General features: G+C 42.7%; 1 protein-coding gene across 2 annotated transcripts in view; it reads left to right on the top strand.

The window, feature by feature from the left end:
• CKMT2 (creatine kinase, mitochondrial 2) overlaps positions 1 to 24,053 on the top strand; it is a 46,381-nt gene that overhangs the window by 11,363 nt on the left and 10,965 nt on the right. For both annotated transcript variants that reach the window (XM_075932209.1, XM_075932210.1), the window contains 5 exons: positions 6,703 to 6,872; positions 9,907 to 10,105; positions 12,105 to 12,200; positions 13,655 to 13,876; positions 22,962 to 23,047. In XM_075932209.1, the coding sequence (XP_075788324.1) occupies positions 6,721 to 6,872; positions 9,907 to 10,105; positions 12,105 to 12,200; positions 13,655 to 13,876; positions 22,962 to 23,047 (755 nt within the window). In that variant the 5' untranslated portion in view covers positions 6,703 to 6,720. The remainder of the gene's footprint in view (positions 1 to 6,702; positions 6,873 to 9,906; positions 10,106 to 12,104; positions 12,201 to 13,654; positions 13,877 to 22,961; positions 23,048 to 24,053) is intronic.

Genomic DNA, 24,053 nt, shown 5'->3' with positions numbered 1-24,053 from the left:
TAAAATATAGAGAAAAATTAGTGTGTTTGTGTGACATCTACACCAATGTTTTTTTAAAAAGTCTCTTCTGTTTATGGGGCAAAGCCTATGGGTATGTCTAGACTACATGGCTCTGTCGACGGAGCCATGTAGATTTGTTTTTTTGGCAAAGGAGGAAGCGTCCAGACTAGCACGCTGAGCGGACAAACAGCTGATCAGCTGTTTGTCGGCTCAGCGCGGCAGCCATGTAAATTTAAATGAAGCCGCGATCATTTAAATCGTGGCTTCATTTGCCTTTTCCTATCTGTCTAATCTACATGGCTCCATCGATGGAGCCATGTAGTCTAGACGCAGCCTATGATGTGTTTCACTGTCCTGAATAGGGGTGTTCAACTACTCAGAAGATCACCTGCTTTCACATCTGATAATGTTGTAAAATTAATGACAAGAAAAAGTGCATTGAAATAGGAGTTAAAGAGCTATCAAAAGTACAGTGCATGCTAGCTTGAGCTTTTTGAATATGGTTAGATATATTACAGAAGTGAATTACTTCAGACATATGACACAAACACACAATTCCTGTCTAGTGTCTAAGTATTCAATTGATTTTGTATGTGTAGCTTAGAATATAAGACCGACCATACTGTCATGAGTAGGGTTAATGGTGTAAAATACTAATTGGTAATAGGCACAGGTTAGAATCACATTCCAGAGGGTGTGTTGACTCTCTTCCAACAGATCATCTAGGTATCTGATAATTCTTTTCCTTAGTATAGTTTTCAATCAATAGTTTACACTCTGTCCTTTTAATTTCCATCTAACTAGCTTCCTTTTTTTTTTGGTATCATTCCCCTTCTTGATGTTAAATGTTACAGTGGTGAGCATCTTTGATATTTCCCACTCTTACACAAGGATTTTAAATGTAATTACATATGTCCACTGTTTCTATAGCTGAACCACTTAGTACACATTATGATTGGTTTGCAAACAAAACCGCAACATGTTAGCAATGCCATATTACTGTAAATAGTGACCTTCTTAATGTAGTCTTGATATTGTTGGTTGTGCACACTACTTCTCTGGAAAGGACTTCAAGGTGGAAAAACATGCCATCAAGCAATTGCTGCTGAAACAAAACATATGATTTCTGTGTCACATCCTATTAATATAAGGAATTAATGGAATGTGAAAACAGCTATCAGCATAGTGCATCCTTGCCAGCAGAAATCATGTGAGATAGCTCAATACGATGGCCTGTCTAACGTCATTATCATTACCTGGTACTGCTGGAATATTCTGTAGCCAGCATGGACAATATCCTGGTTATTCCTGAAGGACTGCAATTATTTTGTCATCTTCTGTTCTCTAAACATACAAGGCGTAGGTCAAAAGTCACTGATGTGGCATCCTGACAGGTCTCTTGTTCTAGCCAATTATGTTAACCATTCAGCTGCATGCTTGTCCCCTCTGTATATTGTACTAGCTCTGCACAAATAGCCAGTACAGCAGACTCCAAGAGAGCCCCCAAAGACCACAAAATCAGCTATGGATCGAAGGCCCTGGCCACACTTATTGTAAAAGAAGCACAGTACAGTAAAACTCCATTGGTCCAACATCCAATGCTCCAGCACTCCTGATGGTCCAACACCATCAGGAACCTGTGGTGCTCCGGGCAGCCGGACAATTGGAGCTGCTCTGTGCCTGGCTTCCCTGATTCAGCCGCTGCTGAAACTGACCAGCTGCTGATTCCAGGATAGTCTGGCATATCTGAAAATCCAGCACCCCCTGGGTCCTAAAGGTGCCGGATTATCTGAAGTTTACTGTAATAGCTTGTCCGGATCAGATGTCTACAGTCAGGCTAAGAATGTGTGCCCGTGACAATGGACTTGACTCAGTTAGTAGCATGGGATTCATCATTGACCCCTAGGTTGGGAAAGACTACTCCCTGAAGGTACATTTTTATACATAGATACAAACAAGTTACACATCACTCCTGACATATCGGCTTGCACCCTCTGACATTACTCAGATACCATCCATTACCCTTTATGTGCAGGTTTGATCACTGTCTATCATGCTGTCAGGTTAGACCCTGTCCTGAACCTGGGTAGGTATGTCCCTGTTTTCTGTGGGGAGAGCATGTTTCTCTAGGAGGTATTCTGGAATGTGCTTCCAGCCTGTGCCTAGTACCAATTAGTATTTTACACCATTAACCCTGGTCATGCCAGCTTCTGTGAGTAGGGCCTTCCTCTTTCTCACAGCTTAACTTTGCTTTATATTAGCAAAGTCTTGACCACTGTGGCTTAGGCCTTAGGCCTCCTAGCAACCCTGTAATACATGGGCTCATGTTTCAGGCCCTCATCTTACAACACAAGGAACATCAAACTTCCCTTGCTGAAATTTAAACCCATTGCTTCTTGTCCTACCCTCAGAGGCCAAGGAGAACAATTTTTCTTACTCTTCCTTGTAACACCCTTTTAGATACTTGAAAACTGCTATAATGTCCCTCTCAGTCTTCTCTTTTCTAAACTAAACAAGCACAATTCTTTCAGTCTTCATAGGTCATGTTCTCTAGATCTTTAATAATTTCTGTAGCTCTTCTGGACCTTCTCCAATTTTTCCACATCTTTCTTGAAATGTGGTGCTCAGAACTGGACACAATACAAGTTGAGGTCTAATCAGCACAGGGTAGAGCAGAAGAATGACTTCTTGTGTCTTGCTCACAACACTTCTGTTAATGCATCCCAGAATCATGTTTGCTTTTTTTGCTACAGTGTCACACTGTTGATTCATATTTAACTTGTCATCCACTATGACCCCTAACTTCCTTTCAGCAGTATTCCTTTCTAGACAGTCTCTTCCCATTCTGTATGTATGAAACTAATTGTTCCATCCTAAGTGGAGTACTTTGTATTTCTCCCTGTTAAACTTCATCCTGTTTACTTCAGAACATTTCTCCAGTTTGTCCAGATCATTTTGAATTATGACACTATCCTCCAAAGCACTTGCAATCCCTCCCAGGTTCGTATCATTTGCAAACTTAATAAGCGTACTCTTTATGCCAGTACAGGCAGTCCCCGGGTTACGTACAATATAGGGACTATAGGTTTGTTCTTAAGTTGAATTTGTATGTAAGTCGGAACTGGCTCCAGATTCAGCTGCTGCCACTGAAACTGACCAGGGGCTGACTACAGGAAGCCGGAGGCAGAGTTGCTCTGCCCCCAGCTTCCTGGAATCAGCCTGATCAGTTTCAACAGTTGCTGAATCTGGAGCCTGGGACAGAACAGCTGGGGCGCTGCCCGGTAGGTTCCCACAGGACCAACCTGGCAGCACCCCAGCTGCTCTACCCGAGGCGTCCCGCAACAAAAGCCTGGTCTGCTGGGGGGGGGGCACACTAGCTGCGCCCCTTCCTCCCCCCCCCCCAGCAGACCAGGGAGACCCGAGCAAAGCCGCACAGGTGAAGGGACCCTGCTGCCCGTGCGGCTTTGCTCCTGTCTCCCTGGGATGCTGGGGGGAGTCCCCCCCCAGCACACCAGGGAGACCCGAGCAAAGCCGCACAGGCGGAGGAACCCTGCTGCCCGTGCGGCTTTGCTCCTGTCTCCCTGGGGTGCTGGGGGAAGTCCCCCCAGCAGACCAGGGAGACCCGAGCAAAGCCACACAGGCGGAGGGACCCTGTAAGTCAGATCCGCGTAAGTCGGGGACTGCCTGTATCTAAATCCTTGTTGAAGATATTGAACAGAATGGGTCCCAAAATAAGCCCCTGTGGAACCCCACTTGTTACGCCCTTCTTCATGACGGTGAGCCGTTAATAACTACTCTCTGATCAGTTCCTTATGACTGATCATGTCAAAATGATGCTCTTTAAATGTCATCTCTTAACCAGTACTTTGTTTTGAGGCAATTTTTCACCATTGAGCAATGAACAAAATATTGAATATTTTTTCAGCCAGTATATCATATGCGTTCTTAGAAAGCAGAGAAGACAGAAAAGACTTTTATTAGAAATAAAAGGCCTTTGGTTCTACTAAGTGTGCAATTACTAAGAAGTTGGTATCAAACTATTAGAACTAGACACAGGATATAAGAAAAAATCTGCCTTCAAAACTGTAAAGAAGTATGCAAGAATCATGCAAAGTCAAAAACTAAACAGAAAGATAGTGAAATCTACTGGAAAGTTTCAAGCACAGTGAAATGACAAGCATTCAAGGTCACAATGTTCATTAGACATGAATGGAAAGGGAAGCGAGGTTCTTGACCATGATCTGATTAACTCTAGGACTTCAGAGTGGTGTTCAGAAATTAAAGCATTGTTTTTACAGAAAAGATGTTCGGAGGTGTTTTGAGAACCTCTTTACCTCCCCGAAATAAAAAAGCATTAAAAATTATTAAACCCAATAAATACATCCTTGAGAATACTGAAAGGGCAATGGAAGGATTGCACATAAGGAAGATTTGTGAAAGATTGTTGTCCTTCCAACCTGCTTCATAGAGACATAGCACCCTCCAAGCCAGATTTGTCAGACTCTCACCCATCCAAACTCTTGGAATGAAATCCTGTCCTGAAGTTGGTGGGAGCTTTGCCAGGCCTGGATTTCACCCTGCAACCTTCTCTGAGTCCCACAATTACAAATAAATCCACTGCAAATATTATTCATGTTATTTCCCTCTTATGAGTAGCATAGCACATGTCATGTTCATAGTCTGCCTTATAGATTGCCAGCCCTCTGGTGCCACCATTGTATCTTGTGCAACTCTCAGCTTTTTGATGAGACACAATTAATAATAGACCTCTGGGTGAGCTTCTAAAAAGTATACTGAGGTGCTGCCTTTTGGACCTGATTCTCATTCACACTTAGGCTGTGCTATACCACTCCCTCTGTGCAAAGGGACCTTGAAGTGGGACCAAATTAGACTTGCACTCACTTTTAGCAGTGGTGCTGGAACATTTTTAATAGAGGAGATACTGATAGTCAGCCCACTTATCCCTGTCCAACCCACCCCCAGAGCTGAGGCCAAAAGCAGGACTGTGTCTCTGGGAGGAGGGGATCCAGACTTCTTTGAACTGTCAGATCAGTGAAAATGCAAATGAGATTCAGGCGGGTTCCTTTCTTGATGACGTAAAAGACTTCATTGCTCGAGAGGCAGCAGACTCTGGAGGAATTAGACCAAGTATGACTCAGGAATTCATCCTGGGTTCTAATGTGGGTTTTGCTGTGGATTTATCGTGTGGCTTGAGCAAGTCACTCTACCTTCTGAGGTATCTAAGGAGGTTGGTATGAAGGATGTGAGCCAGCTAAGTAATTGAGATTCATTTTATCCTAGTTTAGCCACAGGGCTGTTTTTACAAAACTTAAGACAACTCACAAAATCTCAGGATGAGAGAAAGTTAAGCATCACTTACAAGTCTACTTTATTTCTTACAGTTCCTTTTGTAATCCAGGAATAAATAACCTCTGTAAATAGCCTTGTTTGGAGATCAAATGAGAGGAAAAAGTAAGGGTGAGGAAAAAAAATTCTCAATTGTTTCTTTCATAGGATAAAAGACTTCTCAGATCTCAGCTCACTGGTTACTACCAATTTATATGTTAACTATTTATACAGTGCACCTAGGCACTTCCTTGGATCTGACCCAGCTGTGGTTGGCTTAACACATATGGGGATAAGGAGATTTAGACCATCTATGATTTCCTTTGATCCCGTTTCAGTAGAACAGCTCAAGGCACTTACCAGATAAGACAGGTTTAAGGTTGCTGTATGCCATGAGTGAAGTGCAAAGCAGCCCTACTGGGATCCAGGATCCAGCTGTGGGATTTATTTGGCAGTTCTTAAGTAAAACTATGAAGGATGTTTGTGGATTTTGTCAGATGAACATCTGTCCTTGTAAAGAAATACTTCTAACAAGTTGTAAATAATTTTGGGAGAACTGATTTTAATTCAGCTGTTTCTGGTTACATGGGTGTGTCAGCATTACAGACCCAGTGTGTATGTCCTTATGGTAGTTATTTGGGTAATTCTAATTTCCCTGGTCATCAGATTGATTTCTGTGGGAATATTTACCTGAGTAAGAAATTGCAGGGTCAGGCTTTAGCATTTTTTGCTGAAAACAGGCACCTATGTCGTAGTGCCTGGTTTATATTGTGTATCAAAGTCTTCTGTCACAAGACATTTTAAAGCTCTGTTTATACAGTGTAACAAATGATGATAATATTTAATAAAATTTCAAACAGAAGCTAAACCTCATTGATATTTCAAACTCAGTTTTGGTTACATATTATTTGCAATGTTTTGTCTGCTATGTCTAACTTGGACATTATAATCTTCCCATGTGTCAATAAAGATATTGCTATGTAACTTTATTACTGCTACAAAGCAAACTATTCAACTACAGAATTGAATTATGACCCTAAAAGCCTCAAAACAGTTAATACGCACGAGAAAGTGTTGGGTTTAGAATGTTGTGTTCAATACTGCCCTTAAAAGATTCAATGGTTTTTCAAGTCAAACTCAAAGGTTTATAAACAGAAATAAAGTAAATGCTGCCAGTCCTGCCTTTAGGCACTACTGCAATACACATAAAGAATAATTTTAAAAATGCCTTTTTATCGAATTACTATATGTTCCTGTTGTGAAAGTGAGGATTTATTTGCTGCATTCAGTATATAGAGTTTTAAGTTAAAAGACCCATCAAATATGGTTTCTCATATAGAGTGTTTTACCTTCTAGAAGTCTTAACGCAGAAGAATGACTAGTGCATTTTCTCGTCTCCTGGCCGGCCGGAGAACTGCTGTGCTCTTTGCAACAGTTAGCACAGGGGCCTTAACCACTGGATACCTATTGAATCATCAGAATGTAAGAGCAGAATCTCATGAAAGACGAAAACTCTTTCCTCCAAGGTAAGGTTTCTGGGTCATACCTTAAGCTGAGCAGCACCCACTCCATGTAGCTGCTGAAGTCACCATGGTCCAAATATGACACTTATGCATGTAGATAAGGAGGAGCTCAGGATGGGAGGATCCTAATAAGCTGAAAATCTGATAACAGGATCTCTCTCTAGTAACCCTGGTTTTAAAGAAATTCAAAATGGCATGAACAAAACCAAGAAGTGTGGCTGGGTGAAAATGTAAAACAAAATAAAAACCACCAGCCACATACATGATTGTCAAGCCCCAAATAAAGTTCAGTTTTGATTCAAATTTCAGGCAAGGGTTTGGGTTGGTTCTCATAAACTTATCAGTCATCTAATTCCTAGGATTAACTGTTGGCTCAGGCAGCTATCATTGTAAACTCTACCAAAGGGAAGGTGTGTGGTTTTTTGTTTTTGTTTTTGGTTTTTTTTAAATGTACAAATGATGTGGTGCTGACATAGTGGTTCAGTAGTAGGGTTCTTCCCACTCTGGGTCTTTGGGAGGCCAGACCACCTCGCTACATTTTGGGGCGGTGCATGTTGTGGGGAATTAGCAGCATGGCAGGAGTCTACAACTCAGGCTGGTAGTCAGGGACTGAGCAACAAACACAGTTCAGTAGGCTTGACCTTTAGTATGGGTGGGGCAATCAGTGTACAGTGGGCCCTGAGTTCTGGGCCAAGCAGCAAATGTAGTTAAGTAGCCCGGACCCTCAGGCAGGACATGGCAATGAATCTATAGCTTGGGCCTGTTTTCAGGATCAAACATCAAGAGGCAGTGGGTTAGCCCAGGCCCTCAGCAGAGTCTATTATTTGGGCCTTTTTTCAGGGCCAAACAACAAAGGATTCAGGTGTCCTGCCTCCAGCAGATGGCCAATAAGCACTGGATCCTTGGCCTCAAGAGGGGGAGACTGCCACCCAGGGTTGGAGTGGCAAGGAGGCATAGGCCCACCCACTAGCACCCCAACCCAGGGCTTTAACAATGGCAGTGGGATTTGCCACTGGGTAAGCAGGGATCCTGACCGCAACACACTGACCTGTGCTGCAGGCAAACTGTTGTCTGCCCATGGGCCACTTCGTACTTCCCTCTTGGGTTCTACCTCGTCCTGTAGCGGGTTGTCAAGATCATCCAGGTAGAAGGTCCAAGATAGTTCCGGCAACTCCTCCACCGTCAGGTTGGTGTAAGTCTCCAGCAACTTTGGCCAGTCCATAGCTCCCCTGGGCCCAGCAGCAGTCTCCCAACTCAGGAGCAAGCAGGAAGCATCTGCCTGCTCCAGCCACTGCCACCCACCTTTCATACTTCCTGTCCCTCTCACTGAGTCAGTGGGATCTCTCTCTGCCTTACTACTGTTGGATATAATAAACACATGGAAGAGACACAACTGCTCTGCCTGAAATGTTGCAGATGATACTAAACTGCTCTAGATAGTTAAGTCCAAAGCAGACTGTGAAGAGCTTCAAAAGGATCTCACAAAACTAGGTGCCTGGGCAACAAAATGACACATGAATTTCAATGTTGATAAATGCAAAGTAATGTATATTTGAAAACATAATCCCAACTATACATACAATATGATGGGAACTAAATTAGTTGTTACCACTCGAGAGAGATCTTGAAGTCATTGTAGACAGTTCTCTGAAAACATCCACTTAATGTGCAGCAGCAGTCAAAAAAGCAAACAGAATGTTAGGAATCATTAAAAGGGGACAGAGAATAAGACGACAAATATTTTATTGCCTCTATAAATCCATGGTATGTCCACATTTTGAAAACTGCATACAGATGTGATCACCTTAGCAGCTCAAGAAAGATATCTTGGCACTGGAAAAAGTTCAAGAAAGGGCAACATACATGATTAGAGGGGTTTGGAATGACTGCCATATGAGGAGATATTAATAAAACTGGGACTTTTCAGCTTAGAAAAGAGGAGTCTAAGGGGGAATATGATAGAGGTCTATAAAATCATGACTGGTGTGGAGAAAATAAATAGGAACAAGTAAATAACTTTTCCTTATAACACAAGGACTAGGGATCACAAAATGAAATTAATAGGTAGCAGATTTCAAACAAGCCAAAGGAATTATTTTTTCACACAATGCACAGTCAACCTGTGGAATTCCTTGCCAGAGGATGTTGTGAAGACCAGGACTTCAACAGGCTTCAAAAAAGAACTAGATAAATTCATGAAGGTTAGATCTATCAATACTTATTAGCCATAGTGCATAGGAATGGGTGTGCCTAGCTTCTGTTTGTCAGAAGCTGGGAATGGGTGACAGGGAGGGATCGCTTGATGAGTACCTGTTCTGTTCATTTCCTGTGGGGCACCTGGCATTGGCCACTGTTGGAAGACCGGATATTGGGCTAGAGATGGACTCTTGGTCTGACCCAGTGTGGCTGTTCTTATGTTCTTACTCCTTTGCCTATACTTACCTATAGATTATAATTACCTAAAGCTTATAATGCCATGTGACTTTTTTTAATAAGATGATTTAAAAAACTCATAATTATCATACAAGTGCTAGATTTTCTGCTTGTATAAATCAGAGTAGCCTCACAGACGTCCACAGAGTTACACTAACTTATACTAGCTGGGGATCTGGCCCAATAGCTTTACTTGTACCTCAAGTTTTATCAAAACCACAATCAAATTAAATCAGAACATTGTTCATGTCCTTCCCAACTGTACATGTTTTCATCGCAAATATCGTTATGAACTGCTAACATAACTGGCAGCCAGTGCAGACTGGTGAGAGAGGGATGTAGATAAGCGTATGCATGCCTTTGTTTCCTTTCTAAATTTTAATGTCATACTTGAGCCAAGAACCAAGTGTGCTTTTAAACTCTGTTGTTTACTTCAAGCCTCCTTATGCAGTATAATTCTGGTTTACAATAGGGAAACAAGTTGACCAAATAACCACTCTTTCTGTCCTTGCTCCCTCTGATATGTTCATAACCTGGCAAAAAGAACCAAGATTTACAGATTAAGATACCTTGTTAAATGCATTTGTCTTTTTTCACTCCTCAGCGCAGACTATCCTGACCTCCGCAAACATAACAACTGCATGGCTGACTGTCTCACTCCAGCAATATATGCTAAACTAAGGGACAAGATGACTCCAAATGGTTACACGTTGGACCAGTGTATCCAAACTGGTGTTGACAATCCTGGCCATCCTTTCATTAAAACTGTGGGCATGGTTGCTGGTGATGAAGAGTCTTATGAGGTGAAGCATTTTTATTATTATATAATGTTTAGCTTGTACATTATACTTCAGGAGAGCTTGTTAGGATAGCACAGATCTTTCATGAGAAGTGCACATTTAAGGTAAATAGCACACCAGAGTGTGTATAACCACAAACCATATGGGTAACACTGGTATTTTCTCAGCAGGAGGTATAATAAACAGGAAACATCATTAAAACAGCCATCTATGATGTTATCAAGGGTAATGGAGTGTGGGCTCACAGGAATAATGTTTTATTTGCTTGCAATAGCTGCACTCACTCCTGCTGTTAAATTCAGTTTGTGGCAGGACTGTGGAGACATGTCACCAAACTGAAATGATGTGGAAATTATATTGTTAAAAATAAACATGGTAGAAGCAAGCAGAAATTTTCTTCTGAAACATGTGGGATGCTTGACAGCTAGTCATAGAGCTTTAGGAGCATGACAAATACCAAAAATAGCAGCATAAGATTAGGTTAGATAAAGACGGTTTTTAAATTTCCAAAATAAGAATTGGAAAGAACTGGCTTATAGTTCTGATACCTTTCCAGAATATTTGACCCCTTCCTATATTTCACTAACTTTTTTTTTTAATTTGTTCTCTATATAGCAACAGCCAGCACCCCATATGCTGTGCTGCTAAAGGTGGGGTTATGATACAGGTGATTCTGTTTCACTGAGCTTGGAGCTGTGACTGACCCTCCTCTGCAGAGAGTGTACATTTAGTCTCCATCACCAATATGCACACATGCCATATCAAAACTATACAAAAATCATTTCTTTGCATCCAGACAAACCAAAAAAACCCAAAAGAGCTCCAATTCTCTACTCAAAGGAGGAGGGAGAAAACATATTGCAGCTAAAGTTAACCATCCCATCAGAGAAAGGATGAGAGCCAAGTCTATTCACCCTTATTTCACTCCTAATTTCCCAGCATTCCTGCACTAGCCCCTGGTTCCATCTCCTCGTTAAGTCCTCCTCTGTCCGTCCTGCTGATCTCACTCTTGATATATGGTGAATGTGTTATCAAAGCCCTACAAGTCACAGAGGCAATGAAAGTTCATGGATAGAACCCTTGATTGGATTGGGACTCAGAACATGTGGGTTCCATTACTAGCTCTGCCATTGACCTACTGTGCAAATCACTTTGTGCCTCAGTTTTACCACACGTCCTTTATCTGACTTTAATAAAGTGGGATCTCTTTGAAGCAGGGATTCTGTCTTTGTATGTTTGTGTATGTTGCCTAAGACTTCAGTCTTCACTGGAACTACTAGGTGCTACTATAATGCAAACAAGTGAGAGCTTGATTTTGACTACAAGGCGTCACCGCTATAAGTCTCTCCGGTACACATTCATTCTACGCTAAAGTCATTGACGCTTGTAGGAATAGATGCATTTTAAGTCCTCTCATTCTCCGCTTTTAAGCTGCACAAAAACACACACACCCAATTTGTGCAAATGGAAGTCCGCTGCGGGAAAAAAAATTCCCTTCTTTAAGCTGTTTGACTATAAATCCAAGTTTTTTGGAACATATCTTGGACTTTAAGTGAGGACGGACGATAATGGAATTTTGCTGACTTCAGGAGAGTTCTGATTTATTTCAGTTTAAGTGTAAGGAGAATCAGGCCCTGTGTATCTTCTGATAATCTTTGAGAGCTTTTTGGCTTCAAAATCTCAATCTGGCTATCAAAGCCGTAAAATTCATGAAGAAATACGAGTGTACAATTATGAGATGTTATCTGAGAGTGTGACACACACCCTTAAAAAGCTTTTCATCACTGGGAACTGAACCCAGGACTCCTGGACCACAAAGCATGAACATTCCTGACTGAGCTAAAAGGCCACCTCCTCTCAGTATACCAGCCTCATCAGCCTTTCTGTTGTCCAGTTACTGCAGTGTGACAGAAATCCATGCTAAGTAACCATGGATGATAATGGATAAGGTAAATGGTGTTAAAAATAGGAATGCTTGATTAATATACTTTTAATTCTACAGGTATTTGCTGAGATTTTTGATCCAGTTATTAAAGTGAGACATAATGGCTATGACCCATATGTAATGAAGCATCACACGGACCTGGATGCATCCAAGGTAGGACCAAATTTGGAATCCTTAATCCTTTAGATTCCTATCATTAAACTTTATTGTATTTCGTCATTCAAAAATGTTCTCATCTCCAAAGAAAATAACATTAAAGTTAACACAACTGTAATGTCCCAATGGCAGAATTTATCAACACTTTCTTCCACCTGCCCAAGTAAATTTTAGATATAATTTGGCACGATCAGAAAAGGACAATATTAGATTAAATGATGTCTGATTCTGTCCAACTTGTCTTCTGCAAGGCCCTATGTGACATTTTAGATTTATATTATGAGACACTTCCCTTCTTCGATGTTCAGGCAGAACAGTATTCCTTGGGGGTTTTTTAACCTTAAATTCCATTTATTTTTATGCTGATCCCAAATTTTAAAATGTCAATGTGCTAAAGATTTTAGTACTGACCAGAGTAAATGAATTTTAGAAGTGGAGTTATGGGGGGGCTGGGTGGAGAACAATTGTAGCTTATTGGCCCTCAACCAGTCAAGAGAAGTGATTTTAAATGCTTTGGTAGCTAGGCATCCATTTTGAGGAGTTTGGTCAGGAGCTGGTATGTATTCCACTTCCCCTCCCTCTATGTGGACGTGGACAGAGATGACTTTAAATGCCTTTCTGGAAGCACTGCTACTGCTGGGCTGTAGCCTGGGCTTGCTACTGTTTATTATTGTTCCTTCATAAATTGCGGAAAGACCCCATTGAACTGACCTCTGCTGTTTTTTCTGCTGTTCCGTTGGTTGGTTTAGGATGTCTTCAATTTTTCTGCATCTTTGCACACAGTGTTCAATCCCACCCTGACCACACATTTAAGCAGGTAACATTTCAGCCCTGTTCCTAACCGAAGGCTACATAGTGCTGAGCACTTTTTCCCTTTGGTTCAGTGTAGGTATTTATACTGGGCTTACCACTGTAGTGTCTGACTGCTACTTTGACCCCAATCTAGCAATGTGTTATGGGGCTATTCAAGTTACGCTGGCACTTAAGTGTTTTGCTGCATCAGAGTATTGCAGGACAGAGCCTAGAACAAGCACACACACTAAACAGGATCTAAATTTACCCCTTCCCTGGGGTTTCCTTTATTGTTATCTTAGTTAACAACAAATATAAGCATCAGCTTAGGCTTGGCTGTTTCTAAGCAACTTCTGCCTATGTTCCTAGTTCTTTGTCTTTCGGGGAGCTACTGAAACAATGTGATCTACCTGGGATAGAGTTAAAGAGGACCCACCTGGTCTATCTGCTACCAAGGGTCAGCAAATGCACTGTGGTTCTCCATGCAAAGTGCTAGAACCTGACATGCTGATGCACCTGTTTGTTGCATTTCTCAGTGCCCATTAGTTGTGATTATTTGCCTGAAGAGAGCATACGAAGGGGCATCCCTTATGTATAAAAGCAAATTTTAAAATTAATGTAAAATAGGGCTCTGTGTTGGTTTTTGTTTTTTTGGTTAGATTACCCAAGGTCAGTTTGATGAACACTATGTCCTATCCTCACGTGTACGTACTGGTCGTAGTATCCGGGGTCTCAGCCTCCCCCCAGCCTGCTCCAGGGCAGAGAGAAGAGAAGTAGAAAATGTTGTGGTCACTGCTTTGGCTGGGCTGAAAGGAGACCTTGCTGGGAAATATTATAGCCTGACCAACATGTCTGAGAAGGATCAACAGCAGCTTATTGATGTAAGTACAGACTGTAGTCTAAAGACTTAAACTATTTTCATTAATGTATATAATTTAAACACATTTATTTTTATTCCTGTCTTTCTCTCTAATGCAGTGTTTCCCAATTGGTGCTCTGGGGAACCCTGGGGTTCTGTGAAGCAAAACTAGGGGTTCCGTGAGGAGCCGGCACTCCCCCGCCCCCTCTGAAAGAGAGAGAGAGCTGGCTAGCCAGGAGAGGCATGGGCAGCGAGTTGTATGGGCTCGTGGTGCCCATGCTACGCCAATATTTGGAGCTGGAGCAGGCCCCGGCCTCCCCCACACATCCTCCCACCCTGGCCCCAGAGCGTCTCTCCCTCGACCCCATCCCTGTCTCATCCCTGCCGTGCGCAACCTTCACTGAGCTCCCCCTTGCTGGCTGCTGCTGCCCTGTGGGCGTGCTCAAACCGGTAGGCAGAGAGACGCCCAGGCGTGACGTAATGTCACGACCCGGGATTTGAAAACTGCTGGGTGCTGCATTGCTCCATGTGGCTGAGTTGCGGGTTCAGAGTCCGGGGACGGAGCGCAGACTCCAGCCCCGCAAAGTGGAAGGTAGAGGAAGGGGAAGGACTGGGAGAGGAAGGGGCTTGTACAGAGGGGGAGGAGAGGGGAAGGCACCAAAAGGACAGGGTAGAGGAGACACAAATGTCAGGGGGGCAAGTACAGACAATGAGGAAAAAGGCAGGAGGGGGGACAGAGTGATGCTGGGAGAGGAGAGAGTAAGGACATTGGGGGCTAGAGGGGAGAGGGGGAGGTGCTGGGAGAAGGCTTGAAAGAAGGGGTGGGCATGAGGAAGGTGGGGATGGAGCAAGTCATGTATGAGGGGAACGGGGGCAGAGGGTAGTGAGAGGGTGGGCATCAGGGAAAAAGAGGACATAGGAGGTAGGGGCAGAGAGGGAAGGGGGAGGTACCAGGAGGGTGCAGGAGTAAGAGAAGGTGCAGGTGCCAGGGAATTCTGGGGGTGAAGCAGAAGGGCAGGCATCTGCAGGGGAGAGACCAGCCTCAGAGGAGAGAGGCAGGGCAGGGCAGGGGTGTAGAGGGAGGTGTTAGGAGAGGGGATGAGGAGGGGTAGCTCACATGAGCAGAGTGGGGCTACTGGAGGAGTGGGCACAGGGAGGAGAGAAGGGCTGGTGGAGGGGGGCAGGTCTCAGGAAGACTGAGGGCAGTGAGAAGGGCAGGAATCAGTACAGCAGAGGAGAGTGAGGAGTTGGGAGGAAGCAGGCACCAGGGGAGGAGACATGTCAGCAGAGAGAAAAGGTAAAGGTTTATAAGATATTTATTAATAACTTGGGTGCCACAGTGGCACATCCAATATTAGTCCATAACAACAACAGCCAAAAATTACGTTAAAGTAACGTAACTACTATTAATGCTCCTACTTAGTATCGCGTTCAGATTCAAACCAAAGAACTGTTAAATCAGCATGAAACTGAAAGAATGAATTAAGAATTTATTTCCTCAAACTATAGAAATGCGGGTCTTGAAGGGACTTCAAGTGGTTGTCTAATCTATCCCTCTGTGCTGAGGCAGAGTTAAGTATGCATAGCTTATCCCTGAAAGGGTTTCTTCTAACCATTTTAGAAAATCTCCAATAACAGTGATTCAACATCCCTAAAAAAAAACAACAAATGGCCTGGTAGCACTTTATAGACTAACAAAACATGTAGATGGTATCATGAGTTTTCGAGGGCACAGCCCACTTCTTCAGATGACCGGAGTTATGACTTGGGGATATGAAAACTTGAAATAAATAGGAGAGGGGAAGGGGAGGAGGAGAGAAAGAAAAAGGAAGGGAAGAAGGTGGGAGACAGAGTATCATTAAGTATCTGGAGAATGGGTACTTAAACCTAAGCAGATAAAAATCAAAGTCAATAGATAGATTCCTAAAACAGGAAGGATATCACTGGGGGGGGGGGGGGGGGGGGGCTGTTAGCACCTTCAGTGGTTAAGTACCCATTCTCCAAATAGTGACTGATATTAAAAAAAATTCGCCTTTACAATGACAGTTACTTGGCCATGGGTTTTACCTAGACTGGAGACTAAATTTGCCCCGTTCCATTATGCATTGTTTGCGGGGGGAGGGGAGGAACTAACTAACATAGCTATGGCCCCAGTCAAGTTAAATTGACACTTCACTGCTAATCACGGCCACTTGTCAAATAAAACAGTTGATGACTTCAACAACTTTTGGATTCACAAGGAAAACAATGTAAAGTTTTTGAGAAGAAGGTAACGATCAGTGAAAAGGCTCAAGAAGCAAGCTATTTAATAGCTGAGTTAGTTGCACAAAAAATAAAGTCACACTTGCTGAAAGCCTAATAATGCCTGCTTGTAAAATAATAGTGAGTACAATGATAGGCAAAGAAGTTGAAAGTAAAATTGACAAAGTTTCTGTTTCTAATAATACTATTATTATTATTAGACATGTCACACAACATTGAAGATGTCTTGTCTGAAATACTAAAAAATGCTAACTTTGTTCTCAAGTCGACGAGTCAACAGACATAACGGCTACGTCTACACTGGCCCCTTTTCCGGAAGGGGCATGTTAATTTCAACTATCGTAGTAGGGAAATCCGCGGGGGATTTAAATATCCCCCGCGGCATTTAAATAAAAATGTCCGCCGCTTTTTTCCGGCTTTTAGAAAAGCCGGAAAAGAGCGTCTACACTGGCCCCGATCCTCCGGAAAAAGCGCCCTTTTCCGGAGGCTCTTATTCCTACTTCAAAGTAGGAATAAGAGCCTCCGGAAAAGGGCGCTTTTTCCGGAGGATCGGGGCCAGTGTAGACGCTCTTTTCCGGCTTTTCTAAAAGCCGGAAAAAAGCGGCGGACATTTTTATTTAAATGCCGCGGGGGATATTTAAATCCCCCGCGGATTTCCCTACTACGATAGTTGAAATTAACATGCCCCTTCCGGAAAAGGGGCCAGTGTAGACGAGCCCAACAAGTAAAGCTCAGCTGTTGGCATTCGTATGATTTGAAAATGAAGGTGAAATAATGGAAAAATTTTGTTGTTGTAAAGAGCTGCCAGAAACGACCAAAGGTCAAGACATTTTCAACATCTTGTCGTCTTATCTGGAATCATGTGATTTGTCATGGAGCCAGTATATTGGAATTTGCACTGCTGATGTTCCCTCAATGGTTGGCTCAATAAAAGGCTTTGTTACACTCATCAAAGAAAAAAAACCCTGATGTCATAATGACCCACTGCTTCCTCCACCAGGAAGTTCTTATTTCAAAAACTATTGGGGAAGATTTAAAACAAGTCCTTGATGTAGCTGTGAACATGGTCAATTTTATAAAGCAGCGCCCTCTTAAGTCACGCATGTTTGCAAAGCTGTGTGAAAATATGCAAAAAGACCATATGACTCTCCTTCTACACACCGATGTTAGATGGCTTTCAAGAAGGAAAGTTTTAACAAGGATATTTGAGCTGTGAGAGGAACTACTGCTTTTCTTCAAAGATAATAAAGCCAGTTTTTCTGACTTTCTTGAAGATACAAAATGGCTGCTGAAACTAGCCTACTTAGCAGATATTTATCAGCACTTAAACACTTTGAACACCACCATGCAGGGCCCAAAAGAAAACATTCTAACTTCCACAGACGAACTTCTTGCATTCAAGAATAAACTCAAGGTTTAGAAAAGACACCTTTCAAGTGGAAATATTGAAATGTTTCCACTCCTACTTCAGTTTCAGAGTCAGACAGATTATAAAGAAGCCATCCCATTAATTACCAGTCATTTAGAATCACTGACAGAAAAGCTTGACCAATACTTTCCTTCTTTGTCATCAGAAATTTATGACTATGTTAGGAACCCTTTTGTTGAGTTCTCACAACATTTACTCAGTCTGCAAGAACAACAATTGACTGAACTACAGTGCGATCGAACTTTGAAGATAAAATGCAGTGAAATGCCACTTGATGTGTTTTGGATTTCAATAAGAAGGGAGTATCCTGTGATATCAGCAAAAGCAGTGAACATCTTACTCCAGTTTTCAACTTCTTACCTCTGTGAACAAGCTTTCTCATGTCTTACAAACATTAAAAGCAAAGAAAGTAATCATCTGCTGTCTGAAGAAGGACTGCTAGTGTGTTTGTCAAAAATTCAGCCAAGAATTCAACATTTGTGCAAAAAGAAACAAGCTCAAGTGTCAAGTGAATTTCTTGCACAAGAAAGCCCGATGGCTAAAATGGCCATTGGAGCTTTTTTGCGCAAGAGAGTGTCTACACAGCTGCTCTTGCGCAAAAGCACATCTCTTGCGTAAAGGCACATGCCAGTGAAGACGATCTCTTATGCAAATACTTTAACGCAAGACCTCTTGCGTTAAAGAGTATTTGCGCAAGATCATGCTAATGTAGATGTAGCCTAATTGAATTGCGTTCCCTGCTGTCAACTTTTTCTGGCCAAGCAAACATTTTCATAGGTAGGGGTTCATCAGGATATGAAAAATTATTTTAGGGGTTCCACCATGGGGAAAAGGTTGGGAGTCACTGATCTATAAAGTGCTACCAGACCATTTGTTGTTTTTTTTCTGTAACGGATTAACTCGGTGTCAGCCAACAGTCAGGGCTCCCTATATCTGTCCCTTTCTGACCGGCTGAAGTTCTTTTAAATTGTACTTGGTTCTATTACAGCAACTGAAGGAGTCAGGTTAAAACTTAAACAGTTACAGGTTTATTTGAGGAAGCTTATAAATCATATGGTTGCAATGGCTATTGTTCTATTTCTTAACTGCTAGCAAAATATAGATCTTAAAAATGGTTACAAAGAAGATAAAGATAGGAAAATAGAAATAATGGTACCAAGTAACAGCTTACTCTTTCTATGTGTACACTTAAGACAGAGGACCACATCCAGGTACAATTTTTACCCCCTTCTGTGCCTCTCGACTCCAGCATGTCAGGCCAGGGCCGGTCCCTCAATTCCTAGGAAAGACGAAAATACGAGGTGGGCGTCCCCATAGAACCTCGGGAGGTCAAACACCTAACCCGACCAGCAGGTAGAGGGTAGAATGACACTCAAAGTGAGTGTGTGCTGGGCCCATCTTATATACCCATGGGGTCACGTATTTCTCTTTCTTATCTGTAATGCCAATTGATGCTGGTCTGTCTGCTGTGAGACCAGTTCTTACAAGGGAGTTGTGAACTTAATTTACACTTGTAAGAGAGAATTGAGATGATTAAATTGGAAGTACGGGACATTGTTTTCTCAGTGGGAAATTCCTCTCCCAGGGACTGTGTGTGTTCGAATCATCATAGGTGCCAGCCTGACACTTCTTGCAGCCTCGAGCTTAGCTTATTTCCTTAATCGTTACTCAGAGTCAGAAACTTGCATATCCTGGTCAAAGCAGATCAAAGCTTAATGGCTATGCTGATCTTCTTATTGTTCCTTCTCTGCTCTGTATACAGACATCTCAGAGGGCAAGCAAGATTGTTTGAGATGGGGGGGCTGCCTGGCTACACTCGGCTACCCCTGAAGCTCCTCAACCTCCCTAAGTAACCTGTTCCAGTGCTCAAACATAGATTTGGGACGTTTTTGCTAATATCCACTCAGTTCTCCCTAGCTGCAAGCTAAAACTGATTTCTTCTGTTCAGTAGCTCCCTGGGGAAGGATCAGTTGTTCTGCTAACTTAAGCATAGAAGGGAATGAGACAGTAGAGAAAAGCATTTCATCCATAACGGATTCAAGCTAGTTCCATCTGTCTGCTGGTACCTACAAGAGAAACTGGAACTGGATATGGGTCACATTAGGAAAGAGAAAGGGAAAACACAACAGAAGCAGAGGTGTGATTGTGTTCTGGTCTAATGGAAATGCAGTTTCATCATTCATGTAATGTGTATGATCAAGAAATGACTGTATTAAGGCCCCGCTCCTGCAATGTAACATGAACAGATGGATCCCTGTATATTCCTGGGTTCACTTTTAGTTCAGTGGAGAAAAGAGTAAAGCTTATTGTCCTGTCTACATTATTTTATTTATACTGGACATCCTTCCCTGCCTCCCACCCCTAGCCCCGCATCAGACCGTAGATAAGTCATTTAAAAATAACAAATAGACACAATGGTCATTGAGGCTCTGAGAGCTAAATGCACTCTCTTGTTCATAACTTTCCAGCACAAATGTGAATAATCATTTGCTTATTTGCTTATAAAATGGGGAGGGGGGACAGTTCACGGAGTAGAATCAGTTGAATGAGATTAGGTCTTTCAGCCTGATAAATCACAAAGGGTACGTCTACACTGCACATCTATGTTGGGATACCAGAGGTATCCCAAATAGCTACCCTATGTCTACACAAACCGACCATTATTTTGAAATATTTTTTGAAATAACGGGCGTGCTATTTACCATCCCAGTAAACCTCGTTTGCACAAGGGATAAGGGATGGCTTGAAATAGCTTATTTTTAAATTTGGCACGTCTACACAGCACCAAATTTCAAAATAATTCACTATTTCGAAATAGTTTTGAAATAAGATATGCAATTTTCCTAGCACAAATTACGTATCTTATTTTGATTTTAGAGTGCTGTGTAGATGTACCCAAACTGCCTAATGCTATGGGTATTCAAGCAGAAATAGAATCGTCCTTTGAGAAAAAGAATGAGTTGGTGGTACCGAAAGGTATCAAGCTACACACTATTTTAATTTCTCCCATGATATCCTACTCAGAAGAAATTTCTAAAACTATATGCACAAGATACCTTATTTGCAGGGTTAGCACTAGACATTTTGCTGCCCTTCAGTCCCAATCTGAAATTTCTCTGTACATTGTGGTTTGCAGTAATGTAAATTAACAGTGCTGGTTAGGGCTCGGCTAGAGTACTGTGTCCAATTTTGGTCACCAATGCATACAGTGCTGGATACCCAATAGGCAGACTAAGCACATGCTTAGGGCACCAGCGAAGCAGGGGCACACACAAAAAAAATAAAAAAAGAGAGAGAGATTTTACGGTATCGTTTTTATTTTGACTTACATATGAGGGGGCAACCATAATCTTTTCAGTGTTTAGGGCCTCTAAAGGTCTAATCTGGCCCTGAATGCATAGAAGGAATATGGAGAATGGGAAGGATCCAGAGGTGAGCAACAAAGATGATCAAAGGCTGAAGGTGCTGTGTATGTTTAGTTTGGAAAGGGGGTGGTAATGGGTGGGCGAGAGGACATGATAGCAGCCTTCAGATACTTGAAAGGCTGCCATTAAAATAAAAGATGGAGAAAAGTTGTTTGCTTTTGTTAGAGGGCAGGACAGTAGGCAATGGGTTCATACTCCTACATAGCAGACTGGGATTAAATCTCAGAAAAAGCTTTCTAACTGTAAGAACCATAGGACAATGGAACAGTCTGCTTTGGGAAGTTGTAGAAACTGGATGGCCATCTGTCTTGGATGGTTAGCAAATTGTGTGGCCAGCAACAGATATTTTTTGTGGCCATGACATCTGCCAAAGCATGGATGAAGATTGGAGGGAAGCAGGAAAAGTATCAGTGCCTCTTTGCAGCACCCCCACCTTGCAGTGCCCAGCCATTGCTCCTGAATAGCTCTTATTCAGGTCAGACAGATACACCACACTGGTTTTTGCTCTGATGGCACCAGCAATGATTGGTGCCCTGGATGTTGCCTCTGGAGACACATTGGGACTGGTATGTGTGGTGCCACAAGTAGCTCTTGTCAGTGAAGACAGCTATAGTGTTTGGTCATCATCTGACATCTTGGCAGGAGGTTACACTAGATGACTCTTGCGGTTCTATGATTCTAACTTCCTGTGGGATGTCCTTCCTACTTCTTGTGGTAGTACCTACCGTACATTCTGAGGAGACTGAACGCACATTTAACAGTAGGGGCCATTGACTGGCTTGTTGGAAGAAGGTGTGTGCTCTTTTAAGGGCTAGCTAAGGAGTGACCTGCTGCAGATTAGATCAGCTTGCAGAAGCTACCTTCCCCCCACACACACATCCCCTGCAGGAGACCCGAAGGGGCAGAGGGACAATGTAGGCCCATTCTGGTGCAGGAAAAGCCCTCTTTTACCTGGACCAGGCACAGTAGCACCAATCATGGAAGTGAGAAATACTAGGTTTTGTCAAGATCCACTATAGGCATAGTGCTAGTCACTCCTTTCTCAGGAGCCTGGGATGGAATTTTTCTCTCTCTGCTAGATTGGCCAAGGCAAAGCGGGTTTTTTTCACTTTCCCTCAATGGGCTTGGGGGTGCTTAGTTGGGTGAACATGAAACAGAAGTTAGGCTATGATGTTGCAACTCATCATGTAAATGTGGGACAGGTACTCTGTAAGTAAGGGGTAGTGATCAGATAAAATAGACTGATAAGGATTTAATGGAGATATTCATTAAAGGAGAGTCAGCTGGGGCTTCATGCTTCCTATGACTGGTAAAGGAGGGAGCCAACTTCCTTCCCCATATTACAGCCCACCTTACCCCTCATTTGATGAGATCCCGGCAGCAGGTTGAGTGGGATCCTTATCACATCTAATCTTTTCCATCTATGTGTAAATTTTTTCCATCCATGTGCAGAATAATTCTATGTGTACCGAGGCATGTGTGAATGTGCACCACAAGTAGAAACAAAAATCTAACTGTGGCAGCATTTGAATTTCTCCTGAGCTTACAGGGAACACCAGTGGGGAGTAGGATGGATAAAGTGGAGGGCTGATATATTGACATTATTATATGTTGAAATTATTATGAAACTAGCTGTATGGTGCATTTTTATCTGCCAGATACTCCCAGACATTTAAGAAAAATGTTGTAGTCTAATTAAACCATAGCCATTGTCTCCTGTCCTTCTTTCAGCATAGCTGGACAATTCTCCCTTATCACACCCAGCCAAACATTAGCAGCAGTGAGAACTGGTAGCAACCAAGCCTCCATCCCCAGAAACACACATGAGCAAAGTGCTTTCAATCTGCATCCAAGAAACTTCAGCTTTATGCAACTATTATATTACAGTGATATTCTTCGCAGTGATGAATGTACAGAATCACATTACTTCCCTGAATTCAGTTTGTTCTCTCTCTCTCTCTCTCTCTCCCCCCTCATATTTTGGCTTTCAGGACCACTTCCTCTTTGATAAGCCAGTGTCTCCTTTGCTAACATGTGCTGGGATGGCACGTGACTGGCCTGATGCCAGAGGAATCTGGTATGGCATGTGAAGTGTGGAAGTTCGTATCGTGTGCAAGTGATTTTATTACAGCTCTCTCCTTGCTTGTTCTGAGACTGCAGCTGTCTTCTGACTGCATGCTTAGCTAATTTATTAAAATATTTTCTTTATTAATTTTTCAAGAAACAATAGAAATTGATAAAAATATAATGAACAAGCCATTCCATTAATCCAACAATCATCATTATCAGCAACAATGCAAGGAAATGCAAATAAGATTGTTGTTTTAGTCCTGTAATTTCTGTTTTCATTATAAATAACTAGGGGGCTGTGCCCCCTGCTCACTGCACTCGCCCTCTATGGGGGTAGGCAGGCCCGGCTCTCCCCACAGCCATTGAGGAAGGAGTGCCACACCAGCCCTGGCTTCTCACATTCCTTTCCCCAGACACTGGGGAGTGGAGCCCAGGCCTCTGTCCTCTCCTCTCTCCCCCAGCAGCCAGCCTGGGCCTCTTGACTCCCCCCACACTCAGCCCAGGCCTCTTGCTACCCCTACACCCTCAGCCTGTCACCCCCACTCCTCCCCCACAGCCAGCCTGGGCCTTTTGGCCCCCCTCCAGCCTGCGGAGATGGGCCGGGGCAGTGCAGATTGCGTTCAGCAGGGAGGAAGAAGGGAGGAGGCTGGGTGGCTGAGTGGGGAGGGGCTGCGGGTCACAGAGTGAGGTGATGATGTCACTCTGTTGTCCCGCAGGAAAAGGTTTTTTTTACATATATATAGAGAAAATTCAGCACAAGAAAGGGCCAGACAATTGCCATAAAATCAGTGGATCTGAGTGTAGTCTAAAAAGCAAGACTGAGCGATTGCAAGTCAATAGTATGTCACACTGACATTGCATCTTTTCTCATTTTATAGATGATGCAAAGTTATGTTTTTATCAGAGCAGCTATTAAGAATTCTTTCATATTCAAAATAAATTGAAGTAGGATTAGATTTCTATGTTATATCATTACATGTTTTACTACTTAATGAACACACCAATGCCCATAA

Source organism: Pelodiscus sinensis, chromosome 6 (genome assembly GCF_049634645.1).
Source record: "Pelodiscus sinensis isolate JC-2024 chromosome 6, ASM4963464v1, whole genome shotgun sequence".
NCBI lineage: Eukaryota > Metazoa > Chordata > Testudines > Trionychidae > Pelodiscus > Pelodiscus sinensis.
The sequence above is the reverse complement of the archived record's forward strand: the minus strand, read 5'-3'. Positions and strand labels throughout refer to the sequence as shown.